This window comes from Chenopodium quinoa, unplaced genomic scaffold, assembly GCF_001683475.1.
Source record: "Chenopodium quinoa cultivar QQ74 unplaced genomic scaffold, ASM168347v1, whole genome shotgun sequence".
Taxonomy (NCBI): domain Eukaryota; kingdom Viridiplantae; phylum Streptophyta; class Magnoliopsida; order Caryophyllales; family Amaranthaceae; genus Chenopodium; species Chenopodium quinoa.
Genome location: NW_018745461.1, coordinates 375,611 through 400,062, shown reverse-complemented (window position 1 = coordinate 400,062; position 24,452 = coordinate 375,611). Strand labels below are relative to the sequence as shown.

Sequence of the window (24,452 nt, the reverse complement as noted above, 5' to 3'; positions counted from 1 at the left end):
TGGTCGATCATCCTTTTTCTCTTCATAATGAGGGAAGATTTTTCGAGTGCTATACATTCCATTGGCACAATGCTCAATCCTATACAAGCCTGATTACTGATTCACTATGCATGCTTACAGCCATGATATTGAAGGCAGATGCTTACTATTATGATTAATCATAAATTTGTGACTAGCACAGTACACGAAATTTAAAGTAGTCATTTCATTTCATGAAGATTTTACCCTCTCAATAGCTTCGACGTGAAAAACCTTGCGTATAGACTCGAGATTTTGTTGAGCACGAAACTTGGCACTAAGTAGGTTGCTATATTCAACATGAGAGGCCATTGTTGAATATACAGTGTCACCTCTCCAATTCCAGTACAATACTTATAAAGTTCACTCCAAAAGAAGAAGAAAAAAAATTCACGTCGAAAGTCTGAGCACTTAATACATATTGCCGCAAATCATATCTCTGGAAAGACCCCCAAAGAACATGCTACTTGGTTTCAAAATAAGCTAAGGAAGCAGAATCTAAGGGGGGAAAAACAGAGAGAAATAGCAGGAAAACAATTTCTAAGGAAAAGTACAACTATACAAGTTATAAAATTTGGATTAAAAATTAACTTAGAAATTTTCTTGGAGCTTTGCATCGACTACCAGTCTACCATTTACACTATTACATATTTACATGTTTAATAAAAATTAAAGACAAAATAATGGTCCTTGAGCCAATGATAAAAAATGATCCAAAATTTTCTATATATTTACACTGTTTTTCTTAATAATCGCAACGTTTCACTTTTTAGAAACCTGCATACTAGGTGTAACATCACTACTTTTGGCTGTAGTTTCTCTCTCTATCTCTGACCTCTCCTAAAAAATTATGAAGTACGGAGTCTTAATTTCATTCCTTGGATTAAATTACACGTCTAATTCCCTCCATAAAAAACAGAGACGGTTTTCACCAATGCGAGGACATTAATCTGTAGCAATTGTATCCATGGCAACATAGCTGAACAGATCAGACAGAGAATTCACTTGTCATTAAAAAGGTGTAATCAGTCATATAGAGATCACCTGGCAGCATATGAAAGAGATGCAGAACATTACTGAGAGGGTTCTTGATATGATTTTGGAATTGTAACAGTCAACTGCAGCTTTCCGAGTTGGCAGAGTTTTACCGGATTCTTATAAACCATGATCCTGGCAAGATTTTGGCCAGAAAGAAGAACATATGCTATACTGAAAGAATCACCTTTCTCTGCTGCAAATTGCCACTCTCGTGTTGATATGACAAACCACTCTTTCTTAGAATATCGAGAAGCTTTCACTTCAATGTATTCCCTATTCTTTTCATCTCCCATCACAATGTCAAATGGTAAGCCCGTCTCTTTATCTTGATTGACCCAATTCACTTCTGCTCCATCAGCATTTCCTGCAAAGTATCTGAAAGCCAACAGCTCTCCAAGTCTACCAATTCGCATTGCTTCTTGAGCACCCGGAGTATTAAGTTGATCTTTGCTTTTTGATTGTCCCGCTTCTGGGCAAAGGGACTCGACAACAATGTTGGTAGGATCAGGTAACATTTCCATAAATTGACGCTGGTTGCATATAAGATCATTTTGATTTTCAAAAAGAGGGAAGGCAGATGAATCAGGGCCTACGACTCCATCATCTTCAATAATAGCATCTTCATTTATGTTGGTTATATTCACTTCAGCTTCCTCCTGTATTGAGCCCTCAAAAAGACCCTCAACTGTACCTGTATTGCGACTTTGATCCATGATCACAGGTTTTGACCTGGAACCATTGGCAGGTGAACAACTAAAACTGGGTGCAGTTTTCCAGTCCACAGGAGGCCAGCTTGAGTATGCTCGTTTTTTCTTGGAATTGGAAGATAGGTCATTGATATCAGTAAAAAGGGCATTTCCAGAAAGTGCTTCATTATTCTCCAACAAGGACAGTGAAGAAGAAAGAGACCAGACGGGCTCCTCAATGGGAACCTTTTCCATCTTCTGGCTATTAAGGATGAAAAACTCCATTTGCTCTTCAGTTGAACCAGATTCTGCCATAGTAGTGATCATGTGAAGGAAGTTGGCCAAATGCAACTCGGGAGAACCATCAAAGAATAATCGCGACAGTTCCATAAACACAGAGTGTGAATCAGAATCTTGAGTTGTGTATAGAATGTTGTCCTACAAAACAAAACCATGTGTATACCACTGAGAAAGGAATACATAATTTTTCAACATAGAAGTCCACAAAACTACACTACCTGAAGTAGGGAGTGGCATTCAGTCTTCTTCTTGGATGAACAGTCACACCTCTTTATTACATTACGATAGAACAACTTTTCAACTACACAAATTTTTAAATGATGTAACTTGCATCCAGACTGCTTGAGTTGACTGTATCTTTCTGGATGTAGATTATAGAGGTAACGCTGGGCAAAGGGAAGCACCCATGTCACCATAGAGGTTTTTAAGCCACAATCAGAAAGCCCATAGTAAATAGCTTCACGAAACACAACCTGCAATGAAGTAATTAATAAAAAAATTCTTTATAAGAGAATATAGCAAACTAACACTAGTTATAGAATATATTGGTATAGCAACATGTGCCGGCTCATCTGCACAAAAATCTTCCCCTTCTGCCCCACCTTGACCATTGTGGATTTAAAATATACAAGAAAAGCAATACAGGCAGGCATATGACAAAAAAAAAAAAAAAAAAAAAAAAAAAAACACAAAAAACATTACAGCAGAAAACTCCAGCTCAAGGTATTTTAGCAAGAGGACAAATTCGAACAAGGTAACATTAGGAATATGCACCTGTAAATTTTAGTCATGCATATAATACAAGTAACTTTTTTTGTTTTAAGAAGAATAAAGTGAAGCTTAAAACAAAGCCCTACAAACAGCACATTAAAGCCTTCCCTTTTGAAATCTCAGCAGCAGCGACATCTATTGGGTGCAAAACAGGAGTCTTGCAACAAATATAGCCAAAATTTAACCCTTAATTCACCTAGATTGTTAATAAATCAAGATGAATAGTGAAATTGGCCAGTTTTCTTGTAAGGAATTACATCCATTTTCTGAAAGCACTAACAGCCTCTGAAAGCTGAATGAGTTCCAATTAAATAATTCACCCAATAAGTCACTGCTAACTTTGACTTCCGTACATTTCAATGAATCAATAATTTCCATAACATCATCAGCATGTAAAGAATTCAAAGACACATAAGAATTCGAGCTTCTGGTTTTATACCACAAATATTTTCCAGCCAATAATCCAATTGAAGGAAAGGGTACCAAACTATAGAGTATATGCAATTTCCACCTTGCAACTACAATCAGTGAACAGCGACAAGAGCTCTGTTCATGAGAGAGAGAAAAGGCAAATATACATACCTTCGAAATAGCAGGTATGCCTAAGTTCTGTAACAGAACAGAAACTTTTATTTGAAGCATCTCTCTTTCATCGTCGGTAAGCTCTCCAAAGTATAGAAACTCGATATTGTCTGAGTGCTTAAATTCTTTCTTTAAAGTATCATCATCAGACCAACATACAAGGCCAAAAGATGGGTGTAAGGAAACCCACTTATCTTGCATTGCTGGAAGTACTCTGAACTCTGACTGCAAGAGACATTCCTTCAAGTAAGACAGGTTATCAGGAGTGAACACACCACACTTCAGGTCATCCGCCCACTTGAGAAGAACTTGGAAAACCTGATACATGAAACACATTATTATCAGAAAATTTACACAGGTCAATAAGCTCGATAAATCATTGATATAACATACCGCATTAGCTGCCTGTAGAGGGGAAGAGTTTTCAGACAACTGCCGCAAAATCTTAAGGTAATGACTAAAAGAAGGGGCCTCGTTGACACCACACTCACTCACAAAAAAGTCATGAAGACCTGGATAAATAGAGCATAATGTCTTGCTACTAGCCTCTACAGAATTCTTCACATGCTTTCTACAGTCCAAAGCACCGGTAGAATCATGCCAGTAAGCTTCATCAGGCGATAGAAACACACCAGGTACAACATCCTCGTAGAGTTTGACAGAGGCGCAAGGGATGAATATGAAAGGCCCTGATTTTAAAGCATCCAGCACTTGTTGCCTACATGTTGTGATTTCCTTCCAAATGAAAGAATATATTTTTAACATTTGTGACAAGCTGCAAAGATCAAGTTCTTACTAAATTAGCTCCTTCAATTATAGTACATAAAGAGTACAGCAGAGAGTAGAATAATATTTTTCAGACTAATTTGGATGATACAGACGTCTTAGGCAATTCATAAGCAAAGTCACAGTACAACAGCCAAAAATTGTGGTGGCTGTGACTGGGCAAGAGAAGGGCATACAGAAACGCCAACTCTAAATATGATTTATGATACAAGAAAGCAAGCATGTGTCCTCACTTCTCTATTAATTAGATCTCTCCTGTCCAGCTTTCAGCCCCCTTCATTATTGTGAGTGAAAGAACCTATTCAGATTTGGTCCAACTAAAAATAAAAATAAATAAATAAAAAAGAACTCTAACCTCTCCCAAATCTAATTGCAGTGATTTATCCTAAATATTTCATTTCAATAAGACAATGATTACCAAAATATACGTGGATTTCCCCTAAGCATTTTTTAAACTTCATGACTTGGTTGGAAGGAGTTAGAAAGGATATGAAGCATATGGATTTGCATGGAATGAGCCCAATGAGGTATTTGATAGTAAGGAATGGAAGAGAAAGATTTTTGTCAATGACTATACAGATTAATCACCTTTGGTTCATGTAACCGACCCCACTTATGGGATTAAGGCTTTGGTTGATTGATTAATTACTATAGGATGCAAGCCAATGGGACCCTAAAATTAGTCTATTCGAATTGGCACAATATCAATGAAATTCCATCATTAATACCACAAGGGATTGTTGTGATGAAGACAAATAATGTGCAATGACACCAATGAGTTGACAATTGATGGCTATGACATGGGGTATTAGTGTATTACCATAAGTGATTGAGTTGCAATGGATATGGTGGCTCATATTTTCACAATTCCATGTTTTAGAACTTAAAAGACATGAGGGATAAAAAAAATGATATGTTTCTCAGAGCAGAGAAAGGAGAATGGTCAAGACACCTGCCTTGAAAATGAGAAGTGAATTCCATATTTTAAAATGTAGTCAGATTTAAATAGAATATAATATATGGAATAATGTGAAAAGTAGCCTATTCAAAATAATGCATCTGAATGTCATAATCATACAAAAAAAAAAAACAAACAAACAAACAAACAAACTAGAGTTCATGACTTTCTACGTTAACTTTAAGGGCAGTAAATTAAAGAGGTGATAGGTCTGTGCCTTATGACACCTCATTGTGCCACAGTAAATTCGCCTCTCCTAGAACAATAAAGGTAATAGCTCTCTGTGCACCTCGCCAATTCTACACCACTTCCAGGTTCAAACATTCAATATATTGGTTTCGGAAAGCACATGGTGAGAAGAGCTCCCTAGCAGTTAGGCAAACGATGTGGGTACTATGATCAGAAAGGAATAGAAGACTTCTCTCAAATAGGGTTACTGCAGTGCCATGCAAGGTATAATTGCTTTCCTTACCTTACATGAATTTGTACAACCAAAAGTTTCCATTATTTTTTGACAGGCTCTGTTCTTTCATTAGGATTTTCAGCCAGAAAATGTATACCCTTTCATGACTATTTATTAATAAAAATATCTTTTGTAGCTTCTTTAGATGGTAAAAAAGTACTGGGTTGTCCAATCTCTCTTACAAAGCCACAGCACTACAGCAGCACATTGATTTGAATGACTGCTTAAGTTTTCATGAAATATGCTGGAGCTAGATTACAATGAATTTCTAAATCAACAAATTTAAGATTAAGGACCAAGAATGAGCAGCTTTATATCAACCAATGATCAAGAATAGGCAGAAAAGTGACAAGCTCTGCAATAGATTACTACCTGGCTGTGAATGTAGACTCCAACGTTCTCCAAGTTTGAAGCATTGCCAATACATCATCAAGTGTAACTTCAGTCTTGAAACCAATTTCCGTCAATAGTCTAACACTTTTGACCTGTTTCAAAAAAACTACATATCTGAGAAATATTCAAATCATCTTACAGCATTCAAATAATTGCCAATGTTACACAAACAAAAAGAACCCTCTCCTTTCAGTTTTATCATAGTATTGAGATATACTACCTATTTGCGGTAAATACATATATTTAGATGAGTGGCTTTAGAAAAAGTTGTGAAGTTGACTATCCCATCAGATATACAACCTCCTTTACAAAAATGAAAAAAAAAAAAATACAAATAATTAACACACTTTCCTTTATTGGGTGGAGGCAATCAGAGTGGTTGGTTGGTTTCATCTAATCTATACTCCTCAAGCTCACCAAATATATCAGACTAGAACACGGTGATAGTCAACTGTTTCCTAAATTATGTCTTATTTTAACAAGATTGCACCAAAGTCTGACACAAAAAAGGTAAGGTCAGTGAAGGAACTGACAAGCACAATACTTCAATTTTAGACCGGAAACCAAAGAATTCAGTCAGAGTGACATTCATTAAGGAGCTCCAAAAGGCAGAAACAAAGGATATCTCAATTGGAGTGATAAAGAAGTGGAGCTATTTGATGGAAAATCATTCAAAAGAAAGTTGATAATACCATGCAATTAAAAATATCAAATTGAATCTAGCTTTAACATTGAACTTCTTACAAAGAATATCAATTAAACTGACCTTTGGAACAACATATGGGGCATGACAACCAAGAATAGAACGGACAGCATCACAATCATGAAACAACTCTTTCGGATATTGAAGCTCGTTTGATATACTTGAAACTGCCCACCTGATATCAGATATGCAATGCCAGAACGAAGATCTGAAACATAAGTCATTCAGACCAGACTTACTGCTGCAACAACCAAACACTTTATCACTGAAATGATCATCCCATAAGTCATCTAGAACTTCCAAGAGATATTTGCACCTCTCTTGGTTACCATCCTTAGACAAATGGGAAAGTATATGAACTAATTCAGGCGATTCCCAATCTCTAACCACCAATCCTGGGGATATGAGCTGTCTGTCACTCGTCATCTGACTAAGAACAGCAGGAGACAAGTCAGCTACAGATTTCTCAGAGGGAATTACTTTGACAAAATCTGTGACCCCTAAGTTCTGAAAAAACTTCCTCCACTTCATTAATCTACCTGACACTGACTCAGTAATGGGGTGCTTCAAATACATACCATCAACCTCGTGCCACTTGTAATTTAAACCACTTATCAATTTCTTTGCATCAATAGAATTTCCATATTCTTTATTAAAATGAATCGGCACCTCAAACGGTCGCTTGTATCCATGATTTGTTAAAATTAAAGCTTTACTGCATAGTTCAGAAATTATGAGTTCTCTTTCAACATGACAATCTACACAAGTAGAGTTCAAATGAAGCATTATAAAGGTAATATATTCCCTCATTAACTGCATGCTATCAGTCAATCTGTCATCCGATATAGATGGTAAAATATGAATCTTAACAAGTTCATGAGCTGACATCTGCTGAACACCAAGCTTCTGCAGCATACTTGTACAGTTATTGATTAAAGTAATGTCAGCAGATGCCTCTGAAAAGAGGGCAGGGCTTACAATCCTCAGTGTAGCATATAAGCAGGGAAAAGCTTCATTACCAAGTTCACCACCAAGGCCAGTGCTTATGTAGTCAGCATGAAACCAGATGGTACCATCATCCAACGAGCCATATGTACCATCAGACAGTGGAATAAATGGCACTTTTTTCAGGTTATTTATAAGATCCAGTTCGGAGCCTGAATTCCTTAAGTTTGGTGCATGGAAGTGAAACATGCTGTGAAGTTCATTAAGCAAAGAGAAAAGCCAATGAAGACCCATTGATTTTATACCATCTTTCATTCGGCCCAAGGAAGATATGAGCTGTACCAATATCTTTGGACCATATTCCTCAACACCGAGTGCTCTAGCAAGTACATCCGACAAACTTACATCCTTGTGTAAAAGACCAAGTCCAAGTTGTTCATACAGTATAGTGTCAGGCAACAGCATCTGTGCTTGCTCATTCCAGCCTCTTAAAACCTTGCATGGAGGGACCCACTTGTCCTTGCACCCAGCCTGAAGCAAGCAATTTGATTGACGTAATTTAGCAATAATCATCCGAGGGAGTCCAGAAAAAAATCCATGCACTTCACCCATAAGAGGAACAAAGCTCATGTAAATACTCACTGCTTTCGCAGGATTCTCTCGGAAACAAGGAAGAGAGCAAAATAATTTCTCTGCATTAACAAATAAAACAGGAAATTCTGACAATAACCACTGATTCCATGGGCTATCTCCATCAACTTCTTCTCTAGAAGAAGGAAGGACAAAGTCAGCTTGAAGTATAAATTTGAGGCCATATGTTCTCAGTGGTAGAAAAGCAAAAACAGGCTGCTGACCTAAGAATGGTTCATAGTCGCCATTTATTGTCTCATTCAGTGTCAAAGCCATAGATATCTCAGTCATATGAACATTGGACCGGATAACTTTGGGATGCAGCTTGTTAGAAGCCACAAACCAAGTCATTTGCTCTTTCCCATGAGATACTTTGACAATTCCATCTCCTAATATCTCTTTTCTCATGATAATAAGCGAGTCATTTAGCATATTCCTTAACTTAATATTCTGAAGACGGTGAAGAAAAAGTAACAATGAAGGATGGAGATCAGAAAACATAGACAAAATGCTACTCATTGCTGATCCTTCCAGTAATTTTGATTTGAAAGGAAGCACTATACATGTGTTCCAACAATTCTTGCCCTTTTGAAAATCATCTCCAGGTACCAATCTTTTAAGCATGTCAATATCACAAGGTGGTACAATTGTTGGTAATACAAACCCAATCTGACCCTGACCAACATCAAACTTAATATGAAATCCATTTGAGTGAATTTCCGGAGCATCTGTAACCTGTGTGAAAAGCAACTAAAATTAAGATGCATAGGTGACAACTTATAAGATATAGAAGAAATATTTTCCAAAATATTCTGCTTGGCTTAAGAAAGTATTGTCTGCAGTATTTTTGCATGTTCACAATAACAAGCAATAAGCTAAGCGGCCTAAGCCATCCTGTAAAAATGCAAGTGAAACTACATGCTTTAACATAAACAGAAATTAAACCAGCATTTTTGTCACAAACTTGATACCAGTAACCATTTCATGATAAATGAGTATTTGATTGCATACCCGAAAAACTGATTTGAAACCAATTCCTTTTTGTCCAATGTAGCCGGCAGAAGACCCTTTTTTGGTAGAGTTCCCTACATCACAAAGAGCTCTTATATTCTCTGCATCAAATCCTATCTCATTATTAAGAATAGCAATTCCGCTATCTTGAAGGATGAAGCTTAGAGTAGGTTCCACATTGTCAGGGTAAACATTATCATCAGCATTCTGAACCTGTGAATTTAGAGATTAGAGAAATAGGAAGGTCATATATGTTACAGTTGACAATTGGGAAAATCATCACATTCTTGCATGACAACATCCATTACAACAACAATAACTCTTGTTCTATGATAAAGATAACAATTTTACACCATGAAAGTAAATATTATGAATCGGGAAACCCAAAAAAGCAAATAAACAATCCCAGCCCCATCCTCCTAGCCAAACCCAAAAAACAAATATAAAGAGGAAAGACACAAAAATATTCGAATTTAGGCAATATATTACTTTTGAAGCATAATTAGTTTGGACATAATTCGTCATGTTTTCAAATCATATCTGTCAGTGTGCCTAGTAATCCCAGCAAATAAAAATACTGTGAAAACACCTATACAGATAGTATCTCCCATTCTATACAAGTTTATCATGATGATCCCCCCATGTTGAGGAAGGTGTAGGGAGTAAAGTACATGCCACCTTACCCTGCCATTGCAAAGAGGCAAAATTTAGAACCTTAGACAGAAAGGCTGCCTACCAGATCACGAGGAGAGTTTAATTTAGCAAATGAAACAGACTGTATGCATACATCTAGACCCTAAATCCCTGCAACAACAGGATCCTCAGTTGATGTAAACAAAGTCAACAAGAGCTTGCCCATACAATTTTGCAGTGATTCTTTTAGCATAATTGGTAGATCAATAAACAATATCAGCAATTCAACCCATTTTCATGTGTTTCCTCTCTTCAGCATCTCCCCTTCTTCAATATTCCTTTTTCTTAAACCCAATAAATTGTTTAATTGTACCACTATTTGGTCAACTGGGGGGAGAGTGTTAATAAGGAGTTCCATCATAATCTTGAGTTTTCCCCAGGTTTTCAAACTACGTACTTGTATATAGTACCACACTTCCAATAGTACTACCCATGCCCCCACAGTCTTAATATCAGTATTAGTTTAATTTACTACTTATTTTAGAATAAACCTCATAACAACAATTCCATCTCTCTCCCCCTCTCTCTCTCAACCCATTTACATCATACTCATTGCCAGAATGAAGCTCCCTCTCTCTCTTCAAAACAGAGAATGAAAAAGGAGAAGTACAAAATTAACCAAGTGTCAAAAAATGAAGAGATTGAGCTTTAGTGTAGGAGGATGTGCCACACCCATATGTGTCACTGCAAAATTCACCATCTCAGAACATTTGAGTACAGAGTAAGTACTGTAATCAGCTTCTGACATAACAAGAAATTTTAACAGGTTTTAACAGCAACTTATACCAGATCATTCATTGCTCAATATTCGAAAAGACCCTTCAATTCATAAAATGGATTGTATATCACAAAAAATGTTGGCTCCATAGATGTATTAGTCACTCCTATAAAACCAAGCCATCACAAATGGATAGCCTATAAGGTTGTTACTACTTTAGAGCTTTCATCAAAAGATCAAATTAACAGACAGTTGGCACCTGGGAAGATAGGACATCTTTGATGTTTCTAGTTTTGTGGGCCTCCCTTCTCCATGTTCTTTCTCTCATATAAATCAGTGGTTCTACCGGGGATGAAAACCAATTCACCAAATTATATTATTTGGTTCTAATGAAACCGTAAACACATCCTTGACTAAACTTATTATTGGAAAGAGATACTCAAAGAATGCAGTATGGCAAAGCTAAAACAAAGACCCAGCCTAAAAAGTGGATACTGCCAAATGGAGTTCCACCAAATACTTTTTGAATAAGAAAAGGTATTATATTAATAAATGTAGAAGAAGATTACAGAAAGAGGACAAGAAATTACCAAATTGATCCAATTCCTTTGAATCTCCCAAATTGTTTAACCCTCAAAAGTCCCTGCTGCCCTAACCATAACGATGCTAACAAAAGTACGTTAACATAGAGCACAGCACATGACACCAGCTTGATCCCTGGATTAATTCGTAGCTAAATACGCTATTACTTACCTAAAATGGAAGCAAAAGCCAATAGGAGTAGACTCTTAAGATAATGGAATTCGTTTTGTCCAGCACAGCATGCAAATGTCTAGTGAAATTCCCCATTCCATGACACATTTCATTTGTATTATCCCCCCCCCCCCTCTCTCCCAAAGCTAGCATAGACACAAAAGCCTGCACCTTCCCTATGAAATTTGCTAATGGAAATGCAGAATATTAGGGTTAAGTCAAGCATGTAAATAAAAGGATTTACACAAAATGACAAACAAAGTATCTCCCGTCAAAATCTTAGTGCATCAAAAGGTTGTGTTTCGACACATGCACTCGTCTATAAGTATGCAGCCTAAAATAACAAAACTTTATTATATGATAGATTTAACTAAAATGACTTGCCATATGTAAACTTATTAAGATTATTTAGTCAGTCAAGTGTAATGAAGCGACTTAGAGGAGGGTATTATGGGTAGTTTAGTATTTTGGTAGCTATCAAAAGTGGTATGGGCAATTTGGGAAGTCTAGTATTATTAGGTTAGTAGTTTTTAGCTTTAGTATAAACAGAGAGAGGGAAGAAAGAAGAAGGCAGAAATTTGGTGTGAACCCTTGAGAGAGTTATGGCCTAAAGCCATTGTTAGAGTTGTGAGCTAAACTCTATTGGAGAGTAATAGCCTTAAGCTATCAAACCTATCTTTTGTAATCATTGCCATTTTTAATCATTATCCAAGCATTAATTTTTTTTGTTGTATTATTAAATCAGAAATATAAACCCAGAAAATCAGTCCATTACATCAAGCACTGGCAACCAGCGAACATAACCGTGGACTCGCATCACTCAGGTGCCAACATTCCTCACTTATTATTTTTCTTCCTCTTGAATAGATGCCACGATTTTCAAATGTAGAGTTTTTTGAACCCTGACAAAAATTTTCCTTCCACTTAATTTCCCTCTAGTGAGTGGTGAGTGCAATATCCCGTGTCCACGCCCAGGGTACGCCATCCATCACAACTACAAGGATCTCAACTAAATACTTAGTAAGACAAAACTAAATAAGCCATGAGTTTGCAATATTCAATCAAAGTTCCATCAATAAGTTTAAATTTATGGAAAAAAGAGAATAGCTGACATAAAATCCAATCAAGCAACTGTGATACAAAACCAAGAATAAAAAAATAAAAAAACCAAAGTCCTCTAAGCATGGATACAAAATAAGCATAAAGGCACACATGACATACCAGCTCAAGAAGGAAATGTGAGTCTTGCGAATACAATTCTTCTGAGAGACAATGAAGTGCTCGCCCCAAACGGGCATGTTGTTTCTTCAACAAACTACTCTCCACATCAGAGATATTAGGGTCCAATCCAAATTCATCCCGCCTAATTGATTCAACAACAAGAGCAGCCTTCTCTATGTCATGTTCAGCCAGGTGATGTGATAAATTATTTTTAGAATACTGCACTTCTGAGCCACCTATGGTCACGGATGCATTCATATCATTTTTATGCAGGTCGAGTCTTTTAGAAGGAGAAGAGGTCTTTTCAGGTGGACACTGGGTAAGGTCAATCTCCTTCACATCAGAACCCATGTTTGTCAGTGAAGGAACTCCAGTTAGTATCAAGGACTTGTAATCAGTTATTGGACAAACTGAATGGTGATCATGGATCCACTCAACTATACCCAATGATAAACCAATTTCATGCAGCATAAGACGCTCCATATGTCCTTTACACTGAATCAATATAGCTGAAGCAACATCTTTGAGCAAAGACTGCATTCCAGAAAGTAATACATCAGCTGCAAAACAGCGAAATTCTGAAGGCAGGAGAGCTAGACAATCAATGACAATTCTTGATGCAAGGGACACAGCACAATTCATCCCACTCGACTTCTTGACAAAATTCACACTTGAATGACAATTAACCGATTCATTCTCTCTCGGTATTTTCTCACTCCTATGCCCATTACTATAATCCATGTTTTGCACAAAATCTGCCATGACAACTTCAAATCCTTGCCGTGCCTGGCATTTTAGAAGGGACAAGGGCACATGACTTTTCCCACCAGACAACACAAACAATGAAAGAAGCTGCACCGCAACTTCAAAAGGCGATTCATGAAGTAAAGCTTGAAAGAACAGATCCCCAGAAGCTAAATGGTCAATTCGAACAACTTTACCATCTCTTGTCAAAAGACATAAAAAGCCTTCCACATTAACCTCTGAATGCAGCCATTCCAGAAGAGGCCCAAGTGAAGGAGCATACACAAGATCCCAATGCAACCATGAGTTTAGATCTGTCAAATATGGTGTTTGAAGTAATATTTCAATAGCATTTCTTGATGTAACTGATCCAAATTTACCATCAACCCGCTCCAAGTCTGCTATCAGCCCAGAATTGTCAAACACGTCAATTCCATTAGCACCAGCAGAATCAACATACTTAGAGGTGCCTGACAATGTTGCAGAGAAAACAACACAATTGGATGAAACACTGTTTTTCTGCTTCCCTACCAACTCTAGGAGCTCTTGTGTACTACAACTTTCGTTAATTCTGAAACTGATTTGAGGAAATTGCCGAATAAGCAGTTCAGATATTTGATCCTTGGTTACAACGCCTTCCTCCCAGAGGCTGCTTGAGGCTTGGGACAATAACGTAACCAATTGTTGTTGAATCATGGTAACCTCCAACAACTGGGATTCATGAACCTCCCCTCTAACAAAATTCAGGAGTTCTTTAGGGAGTAAAGAAGAATTTCTTTCTAAGAACGAAAAAAAATCCCCATGACCAAGCAACTTGAATTCTTTAACTGAAAACTTCTCACTCAACCAAACTTCACAACGAAAAAGTTCCTTTATAAACATGAGCAATCTATCCACAAGTGAACTTCCACCAGATAACACAGTGCTTTCAACTAGATAATCTGAGGCTTTTCTGACAATATCTTCCAAATTAACACCTGAAAATTGGAAAAGGCACATACGAATAATGATAAGAAAATAATATGGATCCACAAAAGCACAAAGGGAGTCAAGGAAGCAGCACCCATGGAAGTAGTTGTATGCATAATCTTGCTGGGTGAAAAAATGATATATGGAAGTCAAATATAAAGGCTATAATACACGAAATCGGAGCAATTTAGGAGGTGTCAGAACCCGGAGTCGGAATTTCACGGAACATTACGGGATGCATCCCGGGGTCAGATAAAATTGTTTCGATCCATATATAACCATTATCTGGCTACTTACAGGCCTCATGAAAGCTTATAGCCAATACAAGAGGCGTGTACAAAAACGAGCAAATTGACCGTTTTAAGGCATATTGGATAGTTCCACCCACCTAATTGGACTCCCGGAAGGTATTAGGGACCATGGTAAACATATCGGCAATTTTTATTTCCAGGCAAAAAAAGGTCAAAAAAATTCTAAAATTGAAGGATATTATCCACGTTTTTTGAGGAATTTTTATGTTATGGGGCCCGTTGGCGAAAAGTTTTGAGATTGTAGGGAATACATCTTAGGGTCATATAATGCCGTTTGGAACCATATATGACCATAATATGTTGTCAAAAATGTTCGTGGTAGGCTTCATTTCACTAAATCGATGCAAGTTTCAAACGGGTAAATTGACCGTTTCAAGGCATATTGGACGGTTCCGCCCACCAATTGGACTCCCGGAGAGTATTAGGGACCATGGTAAACATCTCGGCAATTTTTAATTCCGGTCGAAAAAAAGGTCAAAAAATTCCAAAATTGAAGGCTATTATCCACGCTTTTTGAGGAATTTTTGAGGTTACAAGGCTCGGTGGCGAAAAGTCTTGAGACCCTAAGGGATACATCTAAGGGTCATATAATGTCGTTTGGAACCATATATGACCATTATATGTTGTCATAAATGTCCGTGGTAGACTTGAATTCACGAAATCGATGCAAGTTTGGAACGGGTAAATTGACTGTTTAAAAGCATATTGGATGGTTGCACCCACCCAAATAGTCTCCGGGGGTGTATTAGGGTCCATGGTAAGCATCTCAGCAATTTTCATTTCCGGGTCAAAATAAGTGGAAAATTGTCCAAAATTGAAGGTTATAATACACTATTTCGGATCAATTTTTGACATTTTGGATGCTACTGAGGTCATATAAGGAGGTGAATAATTATCATAGGAGCTTGCAACCCGTTTAGAAGAAAACGAGAAAAGCTAATGACAAAGAACAATAATTTCAGAATCAGAACATAAAACAGAGCATGCTGTGCTTTATTACAATATGTTGTAAAAAGAAGACATGTTGGGAGTGTTGGACTATAGCATCTTCCTCCTAGACTTGGCTTAAGGTATTCCAAAGAGGGAGGGGAGAGACGAAGATTACACAATCAGCTTAAGTATTGAATGTTTGCACCAAACATACTGCTAGTTACATCACCAATGTCAACACCTGGTTAAAGTTCTCCCTTGTGTTCGGGTTAGATTTCGGGTTAATTTTGGGTTGTGCTCAAAACTATCAAAAATAGTGTATAACTTAATATTAATACAAAGTATGATTTATGGGTAGAATTCGGGTTGTTCGGATTCTGTTTAAGTTGGGTTTGGGTTACTCTAAGTAACTTCATGTCGGGTTTGGTTCAGGTCGGGTCAGCCTTAGTAGATGTCCTACTTTCGCTTGCTCCTGTATATATAAGTTTCTAGTAGAAATCAGTAATGGAGTATCCGAAATTCTTCCAAACTTTCATTCCATCTCAATTAACTAATCATTACACTCCATGTTATCCTATAGTTAAGATATAAAACTGAGTTCTTCACATTTAGATTATTACCATTAATTTCCAGCCATGCTGAAAATACAGACTTCCAGCACATCTAAGCTTTGCACTTATGAAAACCAACGTAAGTAAGTCAAGAATCCAAAATATCGTCCTTTTCTCATATAGTAATTGATCTTTGTTAAACCAGACAACCCCCTCCCCCCGGGACAACATCAAACAAGAAACCAATTGAATTACTTACATGGAGCAATCTTTGACGAATCCCTATTGTGAAGGCCAAGATCCTTTCCAATGGGATCAATATCAATGCTTTCATACTCCATTATCTCCTTAGCTTGAATGTCTTCCTGTCCCAATTCACCCATGAATTGGAATGTATCATACATGCTATCCCACATCCCCTTTCTAATAGATGTTACCTGCAACATTAGGGGTAACATTATATATTCATGTTCTCAAACCCATTATCCTCAAGAGCATTGTATCATGACCAGACTAATTATTGTACACACATACATCGCAAACGGAGGCAAATTCGTCATCACAGAGCAACTCAATCAATCAAACAAATATAATATCCACAAACACTAAGATGCAGCAAATTCAAAAAGCTCAATAAACTAGAAAGTGAATAATTTTACAAGGGTCATGCAATTTTCAATTTATTTAATATATCATAGGAGAATCAAACAAACTTCTATAAAAGAGAACTAGAGGAGAAAGTATATGGACTATGGAGCCCCAGTCACAGAGATTAAAACTTAAAAGACATTCCCCCCACCCCCACCCCCCCCCCCAAAAAAAAAAAAAAAATAAATAAATAAATAAATAAATAAAACCATTGTGTAGCACAAATGGAGGATAGTAAAAGGAAAACAAAAAAGGGAAAAATCTAAACACAACCACAGAACATGGCCTCATGACTCAGCCATCTAAGAGAATGCAGAGCCACATAGTTATCAAGATCAGTTTCTCAGACAACTAAATTATTGAATCATGGGACAAGAAAAAGGATACCAAGATTCTCACGATCAAATGAAAAATACTCACCGCAACATTCAGCAACCCTACAAGTGGATAATCTGAAAATGCTTTTCTAATTCTTTTTCTTTTTCCACCTGTCATTTTATGGAATTCTAGCATTTTTTCCAAGACCTGCACCATAAGACAAGGTAAACACATTTAACAGCATCCTATATAGTACAAAAAAATTGCAGCAAATATGAGATAACTAAAAGACAAATCTAGAGATTTACTTTCTAGCATAATGCTATGCCTACTTTTAAGAATTATTTGCCAGGGAAATGGATAACACCCCCCTTTGTGACTTTTTATACTTCTCTTTGTAATTTGGCCAATTAAAAATGGAATCAAAAGCAGTTTCACAATTTCAACAGATTAAATTTCAGCAATTGGTATTTGGTGCTCAAAACAATATAAGCTGAAAAAAGATCCAAGTAGCTATACCCGGTTTACTCCATTATATGACCTTTGATTACCACTTGTTACCGAGTAGATACGAGAAGATTATCATAGGGGGCAAGTTCATTACATTTATGAGCCTTAAATGCAGCCACCACTTGACAAATATTTCTATGCAAGCCTAGCAAATTAATAGTCTTGATATAGTGTATAAGGTAATCTCAATGATATACAGTACAGCCACAATAGCCTTAATTTTCTTCAGTGTTGATTTACAATACCTGCCTCAAAGCCTTAATATTGAATTTTTGTGAGTGTAAAATTCCAATATAATACACTATTTGCCCTAACATATAAGCTCTACTAGCAATCAATTAACATCTAATTGCAGCAAGGTTTTTCAGATCATAGTTCAGTAATAGTTTGCATTAGATCATTAGCAATGAAAAAATCAGATGTATGTAACAATAGAACAACTTTCTCAACAGCTACATACTCCCTCCATTTCACAAAGATGGTTACACTTCACTTATCACAAAATCCAAGAAAATGATTAGAAGTCCTGGAATGTTGTAAGAAAAAAACAATAATGAAAAGTAAGTAGTGGAATGATATAAGAAAAGAATATTAAAATAGTGAATAGACATCTAGAGGTGGAATTCTATGTTGCTTATCCAACACAGTGTCGGAGGACTCAACTCCAAAATTTAGGCGGACACGTCAACACGGTCAAAAGAGTGTCTTCACCAGTTTTCTAGACACGGCTATCATTTAAAGTGTCCAGAAAATTTCTTTCAACCTTTATGTTAGACATATTAATAAAAATCAGATGTAAAATTAAAATACTTCCTAAGTTCCCCTAATATTGCAACATAGAGGAGAGGGCATGGATTTTAAGAAGCAGAGAGAAATAGAGAGGAATAAAGATAGGACCCATGAGATGAGGAGAGAGAAAGGAAGGAAGAAGACATGTGCAAATAAGGAAATGTAGCAATATTTGTGACACCACTTAAAATGGTAATTGTTGCAATATTAGGGGAACATGGGAAGTATATAATTAGTCGTAAAATTAGAAGTTAAATATAATAACACATCCGTTTCTTATTATTGTATGTGCAATAAAAGAATATATTATATCTCACAAATAAGACCTTATGTTGCACATAATAAATTAATTAGCTGTAAATAAATTAAGAATAATTTCTTCATGATGATGAGTCATTTTCATCTTTAGCAAACGAGGGAGAAAGAAGACAATGGAAAAGCAAAAGTGAACACTTGTTAGCAGCTAAAAAGAGACATTCATAAAATAAAAAGTAGTTCCAGCGGAAACACTAACATACCTCTACTGCTGTGTGCTGCCGGCAAGCCTCCTTCCAGGTTGTGATAAACATCCTAATAGAATCATTATCATCAGCAATGTTTGAATTAATTTCCTCCTCTGGCTCAGTGCTTCCAGAGAGTAAGAAAGAACCTTGTTCATTTGCCTTTCCATGACTCTGACTTTTCAATTTTCTTTTCTTTTTCGGCAGCGTGCTTCTCTGATTGCAATTTAAGCTCTGAGTATGTGGAGAAGAATTATCGCCAATTTCTCCTTTCAATCCCAGCCTTGTCCTCTCTTCAGCTACAGATGGGTAAGGACAGCTACTCACCCTATCTCCATTTTTTCTTTTTACGGAAGAGGACTGAGACTGGTTACTCGTTAAGTTGTCATTTCCTAGATTTTCATTATCAGAGATATCTGTCATATCCTCATCCTCATCAGAGCTAGACGAAACAAATCGTATGTGCTTCCCACGGAAGTCCTTGTTGACAGAGGCAAAGGATGTGACACGCTCACTTATGACACTGAAACGGTTATCAAGTTCCTTCTTTTGCAAAGAGAAAAGTGGCCTTTTTTTACTTGGCTTATTGCATTTCTCTTTCACTGCCTCCATACACTTCTCCAAAACAAGATTTTGAGCATTCTGGGCCTTGCGTAAGAAACCTATGTGCAACCTGAAACAGTATTGTAGGTATTAGATCACATCATCTAATCATCAATGATTGTCCAAGAAAGAGGTTTGAGCAAATTTGACATTTTATGTAAAAGCCAAAAGATTTTTCTTGTAAAACAGCAACTAGCCCCACTCCCACTACAGGTTTGAATTTCCAAGAAGACAACTAACAGGATTTTAAGAGTTTGGAAACAAACACTGCTCAATGTTGTGAATAAACAATGATCCATCAGGCTCCAACTCCAAGTATAGAGAAACCAATTTCAACATCATTTCTTCAACTGCTAAAGTAACCAAACAGCACACGAAGGGAGAGCTATGAGCTTTCCTAATTTTGGTTCAATGAATATTCAGCTGAAAAGTTAATAAACTTGGAAGTATCAAGCTATTTTGCTCAAAAAGGCAGTCTCCTTATGCATAAAGAACCTGAGTGGAGACACACTTTAGGGTGCAATAAGACCGCAACTCGGAGATAAGAATTTCAAATGTCCCTATATTTTCCAACTTTTAGTATGTGTTCAATGATAATCTTGGCAATTGTTTGTAGCATTCACTTTTATCTACAAGCTTAAAGATTGATCTATATATGCATAAAACATTCAAAGGCTACTGCTGTGATTATATAGTACTTCACACTTATCCCAGCCGACACTGAAAAAAAAGAGAGAGAGAGAGAGAGATCAAGGGGTCATTGAAAAACCAATGTACCACCCAACGTTCACTTATCACACATCTCAAGGAAAGCAACAACGTAAATTAAGGAAGCATCAAAGACACAAGCAAGCATTTAACAAGTACCACAAGCATGATGTTTGTTAACTTGTGATAAGTTTATATCATTTTTGTTAGGCAGTCAAAAACCAGTTATAAATTGTTCTTATAAGGTAATAGTAACAACTAACAAGTGATATTTGCCTACCCCAAACTCTGGATCCGCAAGCCAAGTAACCTGGGGTTTGTCACTTTACACTTCCTTGCAACAAAATCCAGGAACTCCTGGATTGCAACCTTCTGGTTCTTCTGTTTCTTACAATAAAACAGCAAAAGATAAGAAACTATTTGGTCGGTTGTTATCTCGTACACTTCCTCCACATCTTTGTTTAGAGAGAAATAGTGCATGACAAGGGGGTGCCGTAAAAAAGGACCCAACTCAAGCTCTTCAAACTTCTCAACACACTCATTCTTGCATATGGCCTCTTGCAAATCAAACAAAGACGTAATCTTGTGAACAGCCACATGACAGCGAATAAATGTATTGACCTAACATACAAAAAACACGACAATCAACAAATAAATTTCATTCATACCTAACATTTTAGGCCAAATAAAAATACTCCATCCCTATAAAATAACAGTTCACACAGTGCTAAACTCTTATAATAAGTTATATTTGGGCATATACAAATGACATAAAACACAAAAAAAATCATAGATTAACCTGTGCTTCGACGAGAATAAGTTGTTGGAGGGAAGGAACTTGATGGAGCTGAAACCCTAAAGAATCCCAAGAGTCAGCTTGCAAGTTAGCCAACACGCATTGCGACAGCTTCAAAACGGAAACATGCTCTCCAGCTCCAATGATTTGACGTCGAGCACTCCCAACCGCAGTCTCAATCTTATCAAGAGTTTCCTTACGATCACCAGCATTCGAAAATTTGGGATTTGGTCTGTTTCGTTGTTGATTTTGATTCTGCAAAGGAGGATGGCTAGGGTTGTAGTTGTTCGTGGTTGCAGGGGATGATAAATTGGGATTATTCTGCGGAAATCCAACGGGATTATTAATATTATGAAACTGAACTCCAGGATTGGTCGGAATTGGGAAATTGTTGTAGAAATTGGGGTTTTGAAATGGTAAATTAGGGTTTTGGAAAAGAGGGTTTTGATTGTGAGAGTATAAGCCCATGCTTTGGAGGAGGAGGAGATTGGGATCAAATTGCTGCGGCGGATGCTGAGGCTGAGGTTGTGGTGGAGGTCCACGACTTCCGGCGAAGCGTTGGGGACGATGGTTCTCCATTGAAGAGAGATTGAAGGTGGCGGGAAAGAGTCTGAGGGTTTAAGCTTTAAGCAGGGTTTTAAGGGTTTTGCAATTTTTTAGCGTCCAAACAATATAAGGGTTAGTTTGGTCTTTTCATATACAATAAAAAACGATTAATGAACTAAATTATTAAGGAAAATTTGTTAAAAATAATCCCAACTTTTACGTATTCACCTTAAATAATCCTAACTTTGTATTATTTTAATATAATCCAAACTTTGGGTGTATTCGCTCAAAACAGGCCCTTGTGACCGGTAACTTGTTAAACAGGTAATTTTTTTTTAAAAGTTAATTGACACGAGTCATCGTGTTAATGATTAAAAATATATTTAAAAAATTTAAAAATGTTAAAAAAAAATAAAAACAAAAAACCCAACCCAAGCCCCCAACCCACGACAACCACCGTCATCGGGCCTGCCACCGGCCTAGTCCAAGTCCCCGGCCTTAGCCTGCTACGTCAAGACCCCCTCCCCTACGCGGCCACCAATACCCACCACCGCCCTTTGCCTCTATCCCAACCACCAAATCTCCTAGTCAAAACACCTCCTCTCTTCCTTTCCCCACCTTACCAAACTGCCGTTGACCTCCTCCTTGCACCGAAAGGTAAAAAATAGAGAGGGAGAGAGAAAGAAAAAGGGCGGTGGTTAATTGATGGGATCAGAGGGCGTAGTTTTGTGGGTGAGGAAGGTGAGAGAGGATGGTTTCAGGGCCGGTCAAGGTGCGGCGATTTCGAGGCTGGGTAAGGTGCAGCGAATTTAAGGCTGGGCAAGCGGGAGGTGGAGGTTTCTGGCTGGTAAAGGGAGGCATAAGGTTTTTGGGTTAGGCGGCAAGGGGAGGGGAAAGTGTCGATGGTTGTCTGGGAGGGGATGTGGATGGTGACGTGGTGTGGCTGCGCAAGGAGAGGGGGGAGGGTTTTGGGGCTGGGGATAAGGATAGGGATAGGAAGGATGGTGGTCGGAGGTGCTGGAGAAGGGGAGGAAGAGGGTATTTGTGGAGGTTATGGGAGAGTGTGGTGGCGGTAGTTAGGGGTGTACAAAAACTGGCTCAGACTTGAAAACTGACCTGAACCGGACCTATTAGGACCGGACCTGATCCGGACCAGTAGATTCAGGTTCGGTCCCGATCCTTGAAATTCAAGGATTTAGGTTTCAGGTCCGGTCCAGGTAAAACTCGGAATTTTCAAGTCTGGACCTGAAACCGGTAAAACTACTTTTTTTTTATTTAATAAGTTTAAACAGGTCCATAACAGGTCCTAACAGATCTAAACAAGTCTAGAAATAAGTCTAAACAACAAGTTTATAAACAAGTCAACAGTTTTATATTATTTTTTAAAAAAAAAATCAATAATCAAGTCTATTCAGGTCCAAACCCGGATCAGACTTGATTTTTCAAGTTTGGACCGGAACGGGACCTGTTGATTCAGGTCTAGTGTCCGGTCCTTAAAAGTCAAGGATTCAGGTCCCGGTCCATTTATGTCCGGGTCAGGTCCGGTCCGGTTTTGGACCGGTGTACAGCCCTAGCGATAGTGGTGGAGAAAGAGTGGCATTAGTGGCTGGGTTTTTTGTGCTTGTTTGGCATTGTTTTTTGTTTTCAATTTTCAGTTTTTTTAAAAACAAAAAACCAAAAATAGGAAACAAGAAAAAGATGTTTTCACTTTTCAGTTGTCAGTTTTCAAAATTAGCATGATTTTAATAAGTTTGACTAATTTTTTATTCAATATATGACATATATCATACACTTTTAAAATACTAAAAACCAAAAAACTGAAAACCACAACAATGCCAAACGAACCCTTATTTTTTGGTTTATATTTTTAATTTAAACTTATTTTTATGTAAAAAAAATTAACAAATCACATTATGCCACATATCCCAATAACCTTTATTATAGGTTAGTAACCTGTTAGGACCTAAAGAAAGCGAATACACCCCAAAGTTGGGATTTTAAAAATAATCCAAAGTTGGGATTATTTAAAGCGAATACGTGTTATTTTTAACAAATGTTTCAATTACTAATACTACCTACATTTTAGAACGTCTATACGCCACAATATGGATGAGAAGGTTCGAACACTTGACCTTTTAGAAGAAAAATTATTGTTTAACCATCTAAACTAATTGTCAATTACTTGTCACAAAAAAAAAAAAAAAAAAAAAAAAAAAAAAAAAAAAAAAACTAATTGTCAATTATGCTTTAACCTTACACAATAAATAATATTATTATATTACAAAGTAATGAAGGCACATATTGATGATATACATACAAATTATTAGATGCTCTTAAAAATGAGTAGTTGTACAATTATAGAAATAATAATTCGGGACAACGCCCGAGCTACTCACTAGTGATATTTTGGGCCAATGCGCATGACTCTAATTAAAGCAACTCCATTACTAGGCTTGCAAATTCAAATAGTTCATACCTACTAGTTTGACCATTATTAGAGATAAAATATACGATTAGGTTGGTCAAGTAAATTACCTAATTGACTTGGAAAAAAATTGCCAAAAAGAAAACTAGTAATTTAAGATGAAAACTGTAAATAAATAGTTTGGAAAATTTGCCATATGAAATGAACAAAAGGAATGTATGTCTAAATCTCGTGATGGACGTATGATGAGTTTTGAAAAGGCTAGACTTATAAATCAAGAGAAAGAAAGAAAAAAATAAGGTTTAGCTTAAATAGAGAAGATAGAGATGTGATTGTTGATGAATTGAAAATGGGGAATAAATACCCTATTTATAGAGAAAAATCGTCTAAAAACAATCAGGTATAGAGTTAAAATTCGACTCGGAGTAAAACTAA

At 37.0% G+C, this 24,452-nt stretch overlaps 1 protein-coding gene across 1 annotated transcript; it reads right to left on the bottom strand.

Annotated features, from left to right (window-relative positions):
• Positions 1 to 583: 583 nt before the first annotated feature.
• Positions 584 to 22,239, bottom strand: LOC110714903. Its single transcript, XM_021893460.1, has 13 exons — positions 21,050 to 22,239; positions 20,531 to 20,871; positions 18,958 to 19,612; positions 17,243 to 17,347; positions 16,434 to 16,611; positions 12,670 to 14,390; positions 9,285 to 9,497; positions 6,762 to 9,008; positions 5,975 to 6,087; positions 3,789 to 4,170; positions 3,396 to 3,713; positions 2,261 to 2,515; positions 584 to 2,180 (listed from the first exon to the last, which is right to left on the bottom strand). The coding sequence occupies exons 1-13, from the start codon at positions 21,623 to 21,625 to the stop codon at positions 1,092 to 1,094; spliced, it is 8,193 nt and encodes a 2,730-aa protein (XP_021749152.1). The 5' UTR covers positions 21,626 to 22,239; the 3' UTR covers positions 584 to 1,091.
• Positions 22,240 to 24,452: the final 2,213 nt, after the last annotated feature.